Below are 17,655 nucleotides of genomic sequence, written 5' to 3' on the forward strand. Positions count from 1 at the left end.
CATCCAAAAACAAATTTAATGCAATAAAAAAATTGGAAATTGATTGTGGTGCACATCCCCATAAGGAGTGTGCGGAGTCCTTTTACTTTGTAAAATTGGTTGGGTCTTGAACGTTTGAGCTGCAAGACTCTCTTTCAGCTAAATGATACATCATTTGACAACAAACCCCAGGGATTTTGTTCCAGCAGCTGATTTGATGAATATAAATTTTTTTTGTGATTGGAATTTAAGTAACCGAGACTTACATTAAATTGACAGTGCTAGTCATAACAACAGCATCTCCATTGGGATCAAGTACAACCATGTTTCCTGTTCCGTGATCTTCTACAAAAGAGAAATTGCCACCGTAGAAAACTGGGTCTTGAGAGGTCTCCATTTTTAAAATGTGCTTCCGTACTTCTTCGATATGTTTTGGATCATTCATTCGAGAGAGAATCTGGATGAAATTAACGAGAAGAGAATAAAATACAAATTCAATCAAAGAAGGGGCAAATAAGTGCACGCTTCATAGTGGGTCTGTAAAATTCCTAGAACTTAACTTCTACAGACGCTAGAGTGCGTTCGAACTTGTTTAACGTATTACGTTTGGAAATTAAAGATCAAATCTTGTCTATACAACTTGAGAAAGGTGTCTACAGAACCAGCAGGGGAAAAATTCTTGACTTTTCCAAGTTTTTTTTCGCCAAATAGATAAAAAATTCTTAGCTGTCCACAACAATTTGCACATCTAGGACTGAAAATGAAAAATTTATGGCTCTAACTTTGCAGCAAACTACAGAAACATGTGAAACTTTTTCCCTCAGCTATTAGTAATTCAAGTAACTAAAATGCGATTCCTCATTAAAAATTATTTCTCTATCCACTATTTAGAGTGTATGTGATTGTCAGTTTGATTGTGTGGATATCGCTGATGTTTTTTTTTTTTTTTTTCAACTTCAATTTTCAAATTTTTCAATATTTCAGTCTTTTTCATAAAATTCCCTAATTTTCCGACCTGATGAAATTCACTGAAAATTGCCGATTTTGTGGACCTGTAAATACGTGTTGATGGTTGCAATTCAACCGGACAAAACTTTATTTTGACGGAAGAGCTGAAGCTAATCCCTTTCTCCGTCCACTTGTTTTTTTTTTAGGTGAATATATTCTTCATTTTTTTTTGTGTCTTGCTTTAAGCTATTTTTTTCAGCTAAAAACTATTCAAATAAGTAGGAAACAATGAAACTCACGTTTTTAACATCAACAAACTCAGGATCACCGAATTCTGATCGCCGACCGTAACCAAATTTGAATGCTTCAGCAATTTTTGTAAAGTCTGTGGGGAGATCTTCACCAGGAAGCAGAGCGTCTAGTATGGAGAGGATATATGTTGCGATGGGCCCAGAGGCAGGTAGAGGAACTCCATACACTGTCATATTGTCTTTTAGAGAAGCATACGTTGGAGTTTCTTGAATGTGAACCCTAAGAAGAAGGAAAAAATGTTAAAAATTAAGATTTGTCAGTGAAGAAAAAATAAAATTGAGAAATTACTTAATTTAGTATTTCCTCCATCAGATGACCAACCACACAACTCCATTTCACCCCAGTTTTGTCTAGTCTATTCAACAAACTCAAAATTTCAACAATCAGCCTGCAGGGATATATGTACTAGAGCACAATGAGTTCACAACTGATTAATGGAAAAAAACTTTATAGTGGTGTCAAAGTTGTTGCTCTGACCGTTTGTCTGTATTCTCCGTTTCTGTGAACACATTTTTTTCTCTGTCTTCTGGGTCTTGCTGCTCGATTTTCTGACTTTTCCCGGTCTTCTGTGACTCATTTCTTTCCCTTGATTCTTCAAGGGTATTCTTGCCTACCTCATTTAATACAGAAACAGCAGTTTCCTGCCTTTGAAAGGGGGCCTGCCAGAACAAAAGACTGATTGTAATACAAGGTGCGGGATTGGGGAAAAGGCTAATTGACGAATGATGCAAATAAACTGATCGATGTTCATCTGATTTGGAGACATAGTCTAGTTAAGTCACCAGGGTTTTTATCGAAACAAAAAATAAAAATAATTCTTTAAACGTCATTGAGGGGTTTTAACCTTTTAAACCAGTCATCTCCCTGCAATCTGTGTAAGGACACAGAGGCTTGTACTTGTGATACAACTGCTCGTGCGTTAGGGAATAGAATTGCATAGTCGAATGAATGAAGGCATTTGAGGACTACACATCACTCCTCCTACAATGTGACTCCATTGAAAGTGGTTCGGAAGTGGAAGAGGAAAAATTCCAAATAAAGTCTGAGTTTGGATGACAACAATAAACAACAAAATTAGAAATGATTCCGAGATTAACTTTACTCTGACCACTCTCATGTTTGGAAAACTTACGTGTACTTGGCTAAATCATCTGCGGTGATAATGCTGCCTGCATTTTTCAAATCTTGTAGAAAACATTGTGACAATGATCCTGTGTACAGTGCATCACCACCTTCCTTCTGGAAAATTTCCAAAGTATCTGCTAGTTTTGAGCGCCGCATTAACTCCCCTTCTTCATAGAGCTTCCCTGTTTCGGGATTTGTCAGCATTTCTCTGGAAAAAGAAAAAAAAATTACATGATTACCTATTTGATTTCACAGAGCTTTGAATCGACGGTGCACACTGGAGAAAATGTACCTCGATTTACAATGTTAAAGATTTTGGGTGACGTTTTACTTTTTTAAGGAAAACAAATGAGCTTAATTTTATGGAAATTTTCCTGACTTTCCTTCCTGAACAGAAATGGACGAACAGGGAAAGGTGAATTTTACAAGTCGGCAACATTGTTTTCCCTCCATTTAAGGTGATTTGTGAAGCTCAAAAGAAGTGGTTGAACTGGCATGCGATATATTGCATCTTTTAGGTCAAAAATCTCAGCAGATTTTGAATTTTCAGCAAAAAAAAGGACGATAGCCCCTGTGCATGAGCCTAAAGAATCATTCTAAACCCAAAAATCGGAAAAATGTAGAGAAATGAAAGCAGAATAGTGTTTGGAAAAAAACCTCGCATTCGATACAGAAATGCTCCCATTTCTCTGAATTTTTCCGACTTTTGGGTTTAGAATGATTCTGTAAGCTCATGCGCAGGGGTTATCGTCCTTTTTTTTGCTGAAAATTCAAAATCTGCCAAGATTTTTGACCTAAAAGATGCGATACATCGCATGCCAGTTTGACCACGTCACTTGAGCTTGACGAATCACCTTAAGTCCACTAAAAATATCGATTTTAGGTGAGGCAAGCTGCTTCATCACGAATCCAAGATGAATGAATGAATCCATCTCATGCATGAAACCAAGTTCTATTTAATTGTCTAATGTATCAGTTGGTATCGAACTTGATTTGGCCTACGTTGATGATGGTTTTTTTGCAAGCAGGAAGTTGAAATTTACTTTTTATATAACGTAAACTATAAAGGTTCATCTCTTATGTATTAGTTAATTTTCAAAGTCTCTGACATGTTGAACGTCCTGTGCATGAAATTTAAGTGAAAAAACATTTGTTGTAGTGATTTATGTTTTACCCAATCTGCTGGTCCATTTTTTGAGAATTTGATGTAATAGCACACATTGATTTTCCTATTTTATTTTTAAAAGAAAAGGAAAGTAGAACAGTGTCACAGGTTTAGAAACGATACAACTAGGATACGAGTGTTTTTCCTTGTATTTTATGCATTACTTACAGGATTTTTAGATTCTCCTGGTTATAATCCTTCAGGTACAATATCAATAATTTTAAAAATACTTTTATGAAAACTAACTTTTGAAACTTTTTTACTCACTAGCCTGATTGAATTTGTTACCGACATGTTTTGGCCATGTACATGGCCATCATCTGGGACGCAACACCTAGGAAAGATATGATCTGAGTCTTTATACATAAGAAAAATCTATTAAAAGAGTGTAATAAGATGCTTAAACCTCAACGTCTCTCTGTCACTGAATCATATTGGTTGTCAAGAAAAAGTGTTTCAAATGGAGCTACAAAAAGTAGAGATGAGGTAGAAGGCTTAATAAAAATTTTAAGAAGGATAGTGCGACATATGAAAAATTTGTTTCAAGGGCTGTCCAAAAATCATTTGATTTGAGAGGGAGGGGGGGCAGAGCGAGATTGACAGCTTTGCTTTCCATCACAACCCAACAAAAATTTGTTGGGACTGAGGAACGGCATGAAAAAAATGTTTAGCAATTTATGGACAGCCCTTTGCAGATTAAAGACAGTACTCACTTCAAAAGCGTAAATTTTTCATATTTAGGAGCATAATTTTTAGCATGTTCCGCTAGATATTTTGTGACAGGGAATCCATTCCGGCAGTATTTGATCGTTTCGTTGAAAAGTTCACTCCACTGTAATTTTCCGAACTTCTTGTGAATTTCCCAAAAGCCTTTTAACTCTCCCGGAACTGCAATTGATAGACCACCTGTTGGAAATAAAAATGAATCAGACGATTTCGATGAGAATGAGATTATATTCTTGACACTGGACAATTATTCCGATGATAAGAAGCAGAATTTAGAGTTGGCAACATTATAGTTGATAATCAACAAAAAGCAAAAATGCAGAGATCTTAGCTGTTTGGAGTCTTTTTTGCCTCAATAGGTACCTAGGGCAAACTTTGTTTTCCCGAAATATATACAACTTCAAATGAGTTCATACTTTTAAAATATATCACCTAAAAAGAGAGGCTTAAAACAGGTTTAAAATTACTATTATGCACCCCTGTAGTTTTCACACGGCTGGGTACTCATTATAATTTTTTCCCCTAGATTTTTTAAGGAATTCTCCTTCTGGTTAAGAGGGAGCGAAAAAGTAACTACCAGAGAACTAGATCCTTTATTACTTATTGGAGAATTAACCCTGAGAAAAGAGCAATTTTTTTTTTGAAATTCAGGCAAAACTATATTTTAAAGCAAGTTTTAAATTTTACTTTCTCCAATTTTACATTTTTAAAACATTTTATTTTCTGTTTACTTTAGCTTACAGTTTGACTTCTCAATTTTCAGTTGAGTCAATAATTCTGATGTGATCAGCTTTTTAAAGCTCTTTCAAGTGATTACCTCTCTGAGAAATTTCCTTGTCTCCGTGGAACATGTCTTCTGTTGCTGCACCAGGGGCCATTTCTCGGGCATTGACTGAATAGACTTTATTTTCAGCCTTGTTGTAGTAAACCATTACAAAACCGCCACCTAGCCCTGTATTTTGTGGGAAAACTACACCATCGCACACAGCTGCTGCAATTATCCCGTCGATTGCATTTCCACCTCTTTTCAGAATATTTCTGAAACGAAAAAAGAAGTATCATTAGAAACAAGACCAGACGATGTATAATCATGGGGAAACTTTCTCATAATTTGTGAGTATCATGAAATAAAGATAAAAGTGCCATAAAATTATTGTTATTGGATAAGAGAGAAACGAAAAACAATTTTCAACTGAAATACCTAAAAAGAAAAAAAATACAGTGAAAAAACTATCCAAACGGAACTTCTATATCAGAATAGTTTTTACAGAGCATTCATTTTTTCAAAATGATCCATTTGTCTTCTAAGACTTGACTAAAATGCTTCAAAAGTTTTACATTCCTTGTAAAGCATTGAAAATTGGACAGAATTTACCATAATCAGTCTAATTGCACTTTACAGATTGTGCCTATTAAAATAATTTTCCTCTCAAACTTAACTTCTATAATAGAAAAGTAAGAATTGTAATTCCTTGGGAATTTTTGAAAATTTTCCTTAGGTTATAAAAAATATAATCACAAAATTTCAAGCCAGAATATACACGCTTTGCTGTTAAAGAGGTAAAACATGAGAGATGAGAGAAATTTAGTGAGTATCTGATGTGGTTCGTCTGACTCTAGCTAGATCCGTCCAATTAGGACACAAAATTTAAAGCAGAGATACAAAGTATCTTTTTGCAATTTTAGTACACTTCACTTCTTGTCTATCTAAATATTCAATGCCCTCCAATGGGAGATTGAAATACTCTTTCTAGTATGTTCCTGAACAACCTCTGTACGTTCTATTCTTTCTACAGCTTTTTACTCGATTCATGAGCTGTTGGATGAATAGGTAAAACAGTGTCTTCTCTGGGACTTCATAGCTATCTCCCAGCCTCCTATATTTTATTTTCTCTTCTTTCTTTACTTATTATCAACAGTTCTCATGGCATTTTGTACTTTTTAATTTTTTTGTTTCTTTCTTGTGCTGAATTTTACCACAGCTCTACAAGGCTTTTATACACGAATAAAAACTTATTTATTATTTTCTTTATTTCATTGCATAAAGCATTAACGAATACTAAATTTTTCATCTTTTCAGAAGCATACTACAAAATTTTTACCTTGCAACAGGAGCACATACTGCTGCGTTGGTGACGACGGCAGCTTCCTTAAAAGTGCCCATGGGGGTAGGAGAAGGGCTTTGCTCATGATCGGGGTCTGGAAGAATTGTAGCTTCGTCTTCCGAACTACTTCTGTAGTACAACACCCCGACAAATAAGGAGAAAATCACCAGCACCAGAATGACTGTCCACACCAAACCAGGGCTCCTCATCTTTCTTCTAAAACACACAAAAAAAAACAACAATGAAAAAATCTGGAGAGCTGCGTAGATTTTGGGGATAGCTTAAAGGGTGTAAGTAGAGGGAGCGCACACAATTTTCACTTGGCAAAACTTTCACAGAAACGCCATTTGTGTTCAGTTAGATTATAATTAAAACACTGTATGAAAATTTGGCCATTCTTGATATTTCCATACTGAGAAAAATTAGATCATCATATTTGACAAAAAAAAAAAAAAAGAGAAGGGGGCGCCGAAGAAGTAAATCTGGCCCTGCTTACAATAAAAAATTTTCTGATGTGACGACTAAGAAATTTCATTTTAACAGGGAAACATTGTGCTACCGTCACCATTAAATTTTTACTTGACATAATACGTCGCGTTCCTGACGCAAATTATAATATTTTCTACATCGCAACTAGAGAATTGCCGTGAAAACTTTTTTTTTTTATTGTCATGGATCCTTATTTGGGATCTCATTTAAGAAGCTGTAAGCCACGTTCAGCGCTAAAAATGTAAATCCGGCCCTGTCCGAAAAAACCCTTAAGCTCGCGCATCGGAAAAGGACACTGGAAAACATGAAAGTTTCACCTCACCTTGACGAGGATTCCTTTCCGGTCAAAATTCGCGAGTACTTACGACGCCGAGACATTACTTTTGGCACAGGCAAAGATGCGATGCAGCCCATACTGCCAATATTTTATCAACGACAGAGGTAATGCAAGTTGGGAAAAACGCTTAAAAAATTGAAAGAAAATTAAGATATTGAACCGAGACAGGCGCAGAGCTCACTATACCTGAACCGCACTGATAAGGCAACGAGATACTGCGAAACAAGGTTTATTTTAGTGCAAATTTGTGATTATTTTTCAACTCATTCAACAAAAAAGTTGACTCGCGAGCTGTGCAGAACTTCAAATAAGGATTTGAAGCAGAGTTGAAGCAACTGAACTCCAGTCAAAAAATTCATATTGCGGCCGGTTTTATCGGGAAATTTGTCATTCTATTCAAGAAGCAACCGAAGTGTAGGTTGCATGAACGTTAAAATTGAATTTTGCAACCTCGGAAGGCCTACTACTGTTATCAGACGAGAGACTAATCTTCTCTCATAGATGATAGAACGTCAAAAAAGGCCAAAGATCGTCAATATTCTGGGCATGCGTGCGGCGCTTCGATTTTGGCCGAATACAGAATTTATTGATTATGTCAAGAAAAATTCTTTACGGCCCATTAAAAATTTCATGAAACTTTACCCTGGTAAAAATTGGCGATAAGAGCTGCGTTTCAAAATACCATAGGAATTCTTACAGCCGGCTAAAGAAGGCTACAGAAAATCATATAGCTAGCTGTAGAATGCGGAGAAAATCACACGGCCGGGCTATACGAAGCGATAAAAAATTATGCGGCCGGGCCTATCGCCGGGCTTCACACTTTATCGTCTGACTGTTGCTTTTTCGCTATCGATTATAAAAGGCTATAAGAAATTGTGTAGAAATTCGTGTGCTTTGGAAATCATTAAGTTTGATACGGAACCACCTTAATATTTACTAAACACACATTATATTTTCCATTAATACATATTATTTTTTCATCAATTATAAAAATGAGAATAATCCATACAGGATGCGCAAACATTTCAAAATCATGTGTTGAATAACGCTGACTCCGCCAGATTAAATATTAGAGCGTAACACAAAGCGGAGCGGCGACGCACTGGCGCCTACAAACCTAACAGGGATACTTCACGCATTGCGCAACGCGTGAAGTATCCCCGTTAGGTTTGTAGGCGCCAATGCGCATTTCGCGCTGGCTGCCCGCCTGGCGCGCCGCAGCGTTCCACGGCACTTGAAGCAACTATTACACATCAGAGGTATTGCACAGCATCATACGAAACTGAAGGCGCTCTAATATATTAGTTATGACGGGCATCCATCAAAAGTACGGAGCTCTCCTTGCAAAATAAATCAAGATACTACGGCCCAAAAAGAGAGCAGTATTCCATAAACTCACTAAGTCCTAGCATCCGTAATTAGTAACGTTTAGCATACACTTTATCGTCTGGCTGTTGCTTAATCGCCATCGGCTATAAAAGGCTATAAGAAATTGTGTAGCCGGCTATAGGAGCTATTGGAAATCTTACAGCCGGCCGCAGGTCTATGGTATTTTGGAACACAGCCAATTTTTACCGGGGTATCGATTGAAATTAATGCAAATTCGTGAAATTTTTTACAACTTCTGCTTAAGACTCAGAATTCTATGACTTGCATAGAATTCTGAGTATAATGCAGAAGTTGTAAAAAATTTCACGAATTTTCATTAATTTCAATTGATTTTTTTTTTACGAATTCGCGGATAATTGTAGCGGGTTGCATTCGCAGCCCCTGAAAAATCGTTGGAATTTCATGATCAATGAAATTCCACTGCCCAGGGGGAGTATATTTGACGACTTCCTTGGAAAATGGGAAGAAAGGAGTATTTCAACCCTCTCGCCGTTAAAGTCTCCACAACGCTGAATGTTGGATAGACTTTCAAGCGCGACTGAAAAAAATTTAAGTGCGAAGACGCGTAGCTATCGATTTGAGTGGCGGCGGCCGTGGATGTTTCTATGCCCCTTGTGAACGCTTCTGCTTGGCCGAGCCTGGCATTGTGTTCGAAAGTTCATTGGTCCGTAAAGTGCGAGGCCTTCCTGTTCCGATGCTGCGACAGACTTCCAAGGCCGTGCTCAGCCGGAAAAAATTGCATAGCCTGACGAATGGCCAAGCAGATTGCATTTTGCGAAGAGGAGCCACTGTGTCTAACTCATCCACAATAAAAACCTATTTGCGTAGGAAAAAAAATGAAAACACGTGGATCTCGGCCCTTCGGGAGCGTCCCTACATTGGACTGCATTTTGCAAATTGGAACTATAAAGTCTGGTTCTTCTGGAAAAACACTTATGAGCATAGGGAAACTAATGGCACATACGTTGTTTTTAAACCGGGCTAGAATTTATAGTTCCAAATTGCAAAATTTAGTCCAATTACGTAACGCACTTTTTCGGCATTTTTACACGCCCCCCCCCCCCCCCCACTCTTGTAACGATTTTGTGACGTAGATCCCTATCCTTTAACACGTAAGAACAAAATGGCGTAACGCGTTCCTCGAGTCCCCCTCCTCCCTAGAGCGTTATGTACACTGAAAAGAAAAAATATGGTGGATTTTACCATACTCTGACACAGTGATATGAGAATGTGAATTAACACCAAACTCTAGGGTAGCATTTACCATATTATGGTATGTATCACCAGAGTTCTGGTGAATATTACTATTATAATTCTGGTTATTTTTACTAAATAGTATCACTGTGTCAAAAATCAGGGAGGTTTTCAGTGGATGTTACCATACTTTTTTTACAGTGTAATTTAGGGATGGCCCCTCCAGGGGATTTTTCATGAATTTTCCGGGAATTGCATTTTTCCTTTAGGTACTTGTTACCCCTAGGGCTAGCGAGTGCTAAGCGTTGTAACCATGGTCGTTTCTTAAAGGCCTCCCTTCCTAAGGAGGTATTATATGGTTCAAAATCGGACTCAAGAAGGTTTAAGGGGATCTTTAACGTAGTAACATAGAAAGGACAATTTTAGTCAACCTTGAGTAAAATTCAGCGGTAAAACTTTGAAAGTGGGGTCTTGAAAGGGATTCTACTGACTTACCCCTCTACAGAAAAATACAAAATACAAAAGAAAAAATATTGCGATTTTGTAAATTTTAAAGCTGGCTTGCACCTACATTAAAGTTTGTCAAAATCGTATAATTTTTTCTACCGTATTTTGCAATTTCGTGGGGGAAAATTATTGTAATCTCAATTTCCACATTTATTTTGCTGAATTTCACTCGAAGTTAGCAAAAAATGCCCTTTAAATTATACTATTTCGAGGGTTTCCTACCCTTGAACCTACTTTAATCACAATGTAAACTATAAGTACTACCGAATGGGGTTCTCTATGAGATGCGGAGAGAATTGACACAAAGCACGAAGAAACATTTTGTAAAAAGTGGAGAAAGTAGATTTCACAACTGACCGTTAGCTCATTTGCACACCTTAATGCTTCCATTAGTATCCGTGAAATAGTGTTTTAGTCACGATTTTCCTAAAAGCACCGAGTTAAACTTCATATTTTGGGTGCGCCGGTGAAATATCTCGGCTTCCGTGAAGCTAGTACCTATACATATATTCATCAGTTCACTTGATGGTTTCGCAGAAAAGAAGAAACCTTGACAACTCTTTACGAAACACAGAACGAGTCGACCTGCCGGAACTTTGCGAAACATGCTCTTTATTTCTGAGTGCTTAGCTCGGATTTTAAAATCAATCCACTTAAAGTTGACTTGCGGTCCAATTTTGGATTGGTAAGCTCTAAGCTCTTGAGCAAGATTTGAAAGCTCTTCAAAAATTAAGATCTTATCCGCTTTGTTTTGTCACCGTGCTGACATGAAAATAAGTCAAAACCGCAGTCAAAGCAGGCAACAAATATTCGGTGCAGTATGGGGGAATTCATCGCTCGACTAGTAGTCGAAAAACTGAAAACTTGACACGGTATTCAAAATTTTTTAAATAATCAGAAAACGCACGACTAAGAGACATGATTGTATCTTTAAATTTTAAAAATTCCTGACTTTTCAAGGGTTTTAAACAATATATCGACGGTGAAAATCCCAAACCACGTATCTCGTTGACAGTGTTTAAGAATCTCCAATGATATTTTAATTGTTTAAAGGAGAACAAAATCGACATGATTCCTTGGCCGAAATCCCCCTTGGTTGTTGTTTTTGTGTGTCGGTAAACGTATCTGGTCAGCAATATTTCCTGTCCTTTCCATATGTCTTTTCGCGGTTGAAAAGAATTGATCGATTTTTCCACGATTTCTCAGACTTTAGAAGAACTTTTCACCCGCACTGAAAAAAAATTCTCGGCGTTTTTACCAAGGTCCGTTGGTACCTTTACCATCTCACTTTTTTTTACCAATTATAGGTACTTTTACCAAGACAGACTGGTAAGCTTACCTAAAAACCGGTATTTTTACTGTTTTTCAGGTAAGAATACCACTTTTATTGGTAATCAATTCCCGGTAACTTTGCCATTTTACCTCGGTAATTCTACCACAGTCGATAAAAAATATTGGCGTTTTTTCCAGTAAAATTACCGAGAAAGTTCAATAATTTTACCGAGATTTCTCGGAACCAAGAAAAAACTGGGATCAAATAGAACCCTGAATTCTTGGTAATTTTACCCTTTTCATAGTGAATACACCGAGATTTTTTTTCAGTGCGATAAGAAAGACTCTGAAACTATGTAATGAAATCGCCGCAGCACTCGAATCCAGGATAAAAGGCTTCCTGAAATTTTCGCGACGTCAGACAACTAATTTGACGTGTTTCATTCGACGAGATAACTCGTCAAGTTTGCAGCGAGTCTCCCGTCTCAAGTCGAGCTTTCCAACTGTATTCTTAATTATCCGAAGAAGTCCTCAAAAATAGTGGGACTGAGATGCAATCAATATCCTAAGTTAAAACTTCGGATGACGTTCACGTTTATGACACGGTCTTGAGTGGGTGGTTGATTGACATATAACGTCAGGACGATAACATTTTAACGCGCAGATGACATAGATGAAGGCAATTTTTATCTTTCACGTGAAAATCTTTTCATTCGCAGTCATTGAGGTTGTCTAAACCAAAAGTTAAACAGTGTACACTGGGGGGGGGGGGGGGGGGAACACATTGGATCTGGGGTCTAGACTCTTAAAAACATTGACAAGAAAAAATACTCTAGATTCAATCAGATTTAAGCTTAAATCAAAAGGAAATCCGCTCAAATTAAGAGGCTTGGTTCTTGATTTAAGCAAAAATCCGATTGAATCAAGAGTATTTTTTCTTGTCGATGTTTTTAAGAGTTCGGACTCTAGATCCGATGTGTTTTTTTTTCCAGTGTACTGCAACGTCACTGAAATTATGTTGTTCTCATTCCTACAAGAAGAAACAAAAGAGGAGCCCAAACGCTAGGAATTTCCTCCAAAACACTGGAATTATTCCAACATCAAAGCGCACGAAAGAGTAGTCCCGCAGTCTGAATATTGAAATTGATAGAAAAAGCGATAGACATGAAAGATAGAGGGAAAGTGGGGCAATCCTATCGGTGGAGCCAGGTGATTGCAATGGATAAAGAGGGTAAGTAATAGACTAACTAACTAACGGCAATCGACGAGAGACCCTACGGCCTACAGTTAGTCTATCATTCCCCTTCGAGACTATAAGAACCACCCACCTCGACCAAAAGGATAGCTCCGTACTCCCTGTGTCTTTTTTATCTATCGCTTTGTCGATCAAATTCAAAAATCAGCCAGCTGGCTGCTATGTGGCCCTCGCTGAATAAAATGTTCCTATCAAAAATGTCAGGACAGGAGTTCTCGTTGAATCAATAATTTTTCCTGTTGTTTGAACGAGAAATTCGCATAGTGGCACATTTATCGAGAATTCCTCTTGATCCAATATGAAAATTTTCTAAGTACAACTTTCTACAAGCTTCTCGCGCTCTTACAGAGCTGCTCCACGCAATGAAGGATCTGATCAATAATTTGAATTTTAGCAGACAATGGACCATAGAGATATAATTTACGCCCCCCCCCCCCAAAAAAAAAAAAAAATTAAAAAAAATTGAAGTAAATTAGATAAAGTTTAAATGATGTACTCTCTTCAGTATACCACGCAGAGCACAATACACAAAGCGAGATCACAAACTTTCTAGCTTTGCGACATTGAATGAAATTACTTACAATTAGATAATTAAACGCGGAGGAGACGCAATTACTCAGCGGCCGGAAAACTGCTACTTTAGGATTTTTTTTCGAGTCACGTAAAAAAATTTACCGAGAGAGAATTAGATAGAGGTGCCACATGCCACGTTAGGAGTGATAAGAAAATATCATTGTCCAGTTCTAAAAAGAGGAGGAAAATTTTAGAAGATAAAACATTCGGGCCATCAAATTTTTTTGCACATCATTGCTAAATGTTGACGTCATTGAGTGAACATCATTTTACTATGAATTATAAATCTCATGTAAAAGTAGGATATCACATCCTGTCAAAATTGTCTCCGGTTTTATCAAATTTAAAGTGCTTTTTGTGGAGATGGAAAGAATTCTGCACTGTTTTCTGAAGCCCGAATGACTTTTCTGGATTTAATGAAACGTTTTGTGACTTAATGATTTGACCCCCTGATGAATCATAAAAAGACGCAATAAGAGGCATGCCATCCGAAAAAGGGGGATATGCCAGGAAGGAAGACCAATTCTCCCCCTATGACCTGCCATTTTTCCACCAAAAGGGAAATTTTTGACAAAAATTGGGTAATTTTAGCACAGTAATTTTTGACTTTGCCAAAGAGGCGATGAAACCTGTCCTAAAACGAGTCCTGAAAGTTTAACAGTGCTCCAACCTACGCACAAATATGGTGTCTTCGAGGGGGCCATCAACCAATTACAAGGTTAACAAAATTGCAAGGTTGGCACTTTACACTTTCACAGAATGCCGGTAATTGTGCGTTAGTATGTATGTTCGCGGAAAACGTAAATTTTCGACACAGAGTCGATTTCCTAGAGGAATAAGTCAGCGGTTGAGTGGATTTCTTAGCTCAGGATTAACCGACACGGATTCCGAGATAAAATATGTCAGTGCGTGAGTGAAGTTACCAGTTTTCACGGCAAACCACCCCAGGAACAAGACAGCGCGTGAATGAAGTTACCAGTTTTCGTGGCAAATCATCCCGGTCCCAAAATTATGTTAGCTCAGAATAATGTTCAATATCGACGATGAGGCTACCAAACCACGTATCTCGGTTTGCGACGCCGCAGACTTCCCGTCATGCCATATTTTTAAATGGAAAACTATTATTTAACGTCAATTCTGGTGAACTTCCGTGATTTTTCTTCTCGGTGCGGGGAAAACTCTGCGAAAACTGGAGGGAATGACGTTGATTTGTTCTCCTTCAAAAGAATGAAATGGGAGCGGAGATATTTACACACCGCAAACGCGATGATACGTGGTTTGGGATTTTCACCGTCGATATGGGACATTAAAAAAGTCGCTTGGATCCGGAGTCCAGACTCTTAAAAACATTGACAAGAAAAAAAAAACTCTTGATTCAATCGGAATTTTTCCTTGAATCAAAATGGAATCCGCCTAGATCAAGAGGCTCGGCTCTTCGATTCAAGGAAAAATCGGATTGATTCAAGAGTACTTTTTCTTGTCAATGTCATTGAGAGCCTGGACTCCAGATCCAAGAGACTTTTTTGTCAGTGTTCAAAGTTACTTAAAGCCAAAATCATTCTCAACAGTGAGTGCCCCAAAATACATTCCTTTCCTGAGTGCAAAGTCAAATTTTCACAAATAAAATTTAAAGTACCTGTAAAGTTGTCGACAAAACCTTCCCTAGAGTCGCGAATACAATCACTCAAAAGCGTTTCCGCGAGCGAACACACGCGTTTGCGAGTAAATTTCGCGAGTGAATCCGGACAGAGACGAGTATCACGCAGCGGAACCGCGACGAAACTGCGGGCACGAGCTTGCTCAGGTGCGCGAAAAGCTCTGCCGCTCGTCCGTCAGGTGAGAAGAGTCGAACTTGGGGGGGAGGGGGGCTGCAGGGGGGACCGGCGGCGCGAAGAACCGGGGTCGAGGGGGACACGCCACACACTGGATGTGGGGGGCCGCGGGGACTCATTTGGGTACGGGATCGGATCCTCGAGGTCCAGGATTGATTCGACTCATCCGCCATGTTGCAGCGCTTCGCGCGGCCGCCGCGAAAAAGCTCTGCGTGGATGGACATGGACCGATATCAACGAGAGAAGTCTACATATGTGTATGAGGAGTTTGAAAAAAGACGTATGTGGAATATTATAGCAATGTTAGCATGATTGGTTTGTTACAAACTTCAGTTAGAGTAAAAACAAAAGTTAGTTCTTGTAGAAAATGGCTCAAAAATCACGATGAGCACAACAGGAGAGTCAGAAATACACCCCTAACTTCACAATCCACGAGAAATATGTGGTTTTTGCCCTTCCTGCTTCAAAAACAATGGAGATGTTGCATGTGTGAGGGATTTGCGATTTGACCATGGATTCTTACGTTAAAGTTCGCGAAAAACACGATGGTGCCACTGGTTTTCTCTGAAATCATCTCCCAAGCTCAAAAAAGCTCTGAAGTTGAGGCCAAAATGGAGGGGATATCCCACGCTATCCTGAGAGTCCACCTCTACATCAAGACAAACTCTCCATGCAAAGATAGGGAGCAAATACATTAGCAGTGATGCCGAGTTTTCAGTTTTAGAGTCCTCAAATAAAGTGGCAGCCCTGTCAATGTATTTACTCCCTATCTTTGCATGGAGAGTTCGTCTTGATGTAGAGGTGGACTCTCAGGGTAGGGTGGGATATCCCCTCCATTTTGGCCTCAACTTGAGAGCAACTTTTGCGCTTGGGAGTTGATTTCAGAGAAAACCAGTGGCACCATCGTGTTTCTCGCAAACTTTTACATGAGAATCAACAGTCAAATCGCAAATTCCTCACACATGCAACATCTCCATTGCGAACTTCAGCTAGAGCAAAGAGAAGAGTTATAAATCATACAAAATGGCTCAAAAATCACGATGAGCGCATCAGGAAAATCTGAACTACACCCCTTAACTTCAGAATCTGCGTCAGAAATATGCTTAAAAATGCTAAACATAAGCTTCCCGCTTAAAAAAAACGATTCTACGGCACGAGTGAACATTTCGTAAGAGGAGTCGTTCTATCCAACCCTTGCGCACTAGGATGCTACGCAATATTCAACACGGCTGCCGCTTCCATCACGCTTGCCGCATCGTGATTTTTTGCCATTTTCTATAAAAAATATCTCTTCTTTTTGCTCTGTCTGAAGTTTGCAACAGGCCCATTACATTGGATACGGACGCAAACGAACATGGAAAACGGCAAGGTCTGAACCGAAAGAAGGGGACGAAAGGCGAAGAAAGGGAAGAACGCGAAGATGTAAAATATGATTTATGCTCTAGCGAGCGAGACTATGGAATACAGATGGGAACTTTCCTGCTCCTGAAAAAACTTCGCAGGAAAAACACACTCATGCACACCCTCAAAGCTACAAATGTCCGCGTTTACGTCTACTTTGGGATAGTTTTCTTTCAGTCGGGTCTGCCAAACCAATTGGTTGCTCAACACAAAGTCTGGTTAAATTAACCGACATTTTAGGTTACTCCAGCAATATTTAGGGATGAAGAATGCATGTGTCCTGCTGAACTAATGCAACCTTGTACTCTAAAAAACTGTTTTTTATGTGCTCTTGTCTCTCACAATAAAACATCATTGCATCCGTCTGCTGAGCGTATCACAGTGAGTATCTCCGTGAACAAATGACCCGAGAAAACAAGGAAACCTGAAACGCCCTCATTTTTGTGATATGCAACGCGCACATTCGGAGAGCGCGAATAGTTGCATCCTCAAGAAGAATCTTTGTTGCATCTGTTTGCTGAAGGGACGTTCGGCATACAGAAGGTGCAACTTGCGAGCAGCTAAAACACTGGACTATCCCCAATGTGATACATACTGTCTAATTTTCAATGAGGTTCCAATTTTTTCAACTTCAACTGATACAATTTGAAAAATAAACTTTGATAGGAAGTCTGCAGCATCGCAAACCAAGATACGCGTTTTTAGTTCCACCGTCGATAGAGTCTGCGCCAAATAAGTTTGCGCACCTCAGGACTGCGACAGGAAGATCCACCGCTTAGTTTCTTGCATTAACAGTGACGTCAGACGATCTTCTTCTGCGATCTAGAGGCGAGTAAACTTATTTGGCGTGGATTCTATCGACGGTGCAATTGCAAAATGAAAAATAAGCTAGATTGAACAGTGATCAAATGAAACAGTAAAAAGGAGCTAAATAAAGACGAAACCTTCAGCATCAGAAACTCATAAAGGCAAAAAAGACGAGAAAATGCAAAAAAGACCGGTGGTAATTTAGTGTTGAATAACATCGACTCAACGACTTACAATTA

General features: G+C 38.6%; 1 protein-coding gene across 6 annotated transcripts in view; it reads right to left on the bottom strand.

Annotated features, from left to right (window-relative positions):
* Positions 1-17,655, bottom strand: part of LOC109029857 (scoloptoxin SSD14) — a 49,682-nt gene that overhangs the window by 6,993 nt on the left and 25,034 nt on the right. For 3 of the 6 annotated variants that reach the window (XM_019040532.2, XM_019040533.2, XM_019040527.2), the window contains exons 2-7: positions 6,358-6,576; positions 5,073-5,293; positions 4,243-4,435; positions 2,372-2,572; positions 1,227-1,458; positions 246-436 (exon numbers count right to left, since the gene is read on the bottom strand). In XM_019040532.2, coding sequence (XP_018896077.2) covers positions 246-436; positions 1,227-1,458; positions 2,372-2,572; positions 4,243-4,435; positions 5,073-5,293; positions 6,358-6,569 — 1,250 coding nt within the window. In that variant the 5' untranslated portion in view covers positions 6,570-6,576. Of the gene's footprint in view, positions 1-245; positions 437-1,226; positions 1,459-2,371; positions 2,573-4,242; positions 4,436-5,072; positions 5,294-6,357; positions 6,577-7,171; positions 7,612-15,012; positions 15,197-17,655 lie in introns of those variants that run through there. The other 3 variants (XM_019040531.2, XM_019040528.2, XM_072304933.1) reach the window with 3 other exon arrangements.

This window comes from Bemisia tabaci, chromosome 10 (genome assembly GCF_918797505.1).
Source record: "Bemisia tabaci chromosome 10, PGI_BMITA_v3".
NCBI classification, from domain to species: Eukaryota; Metazoa; Arthropoda; class Insecta; order Hemiptera; family Aleyrodidae; genus Bemisia; species Bemisia tabaci.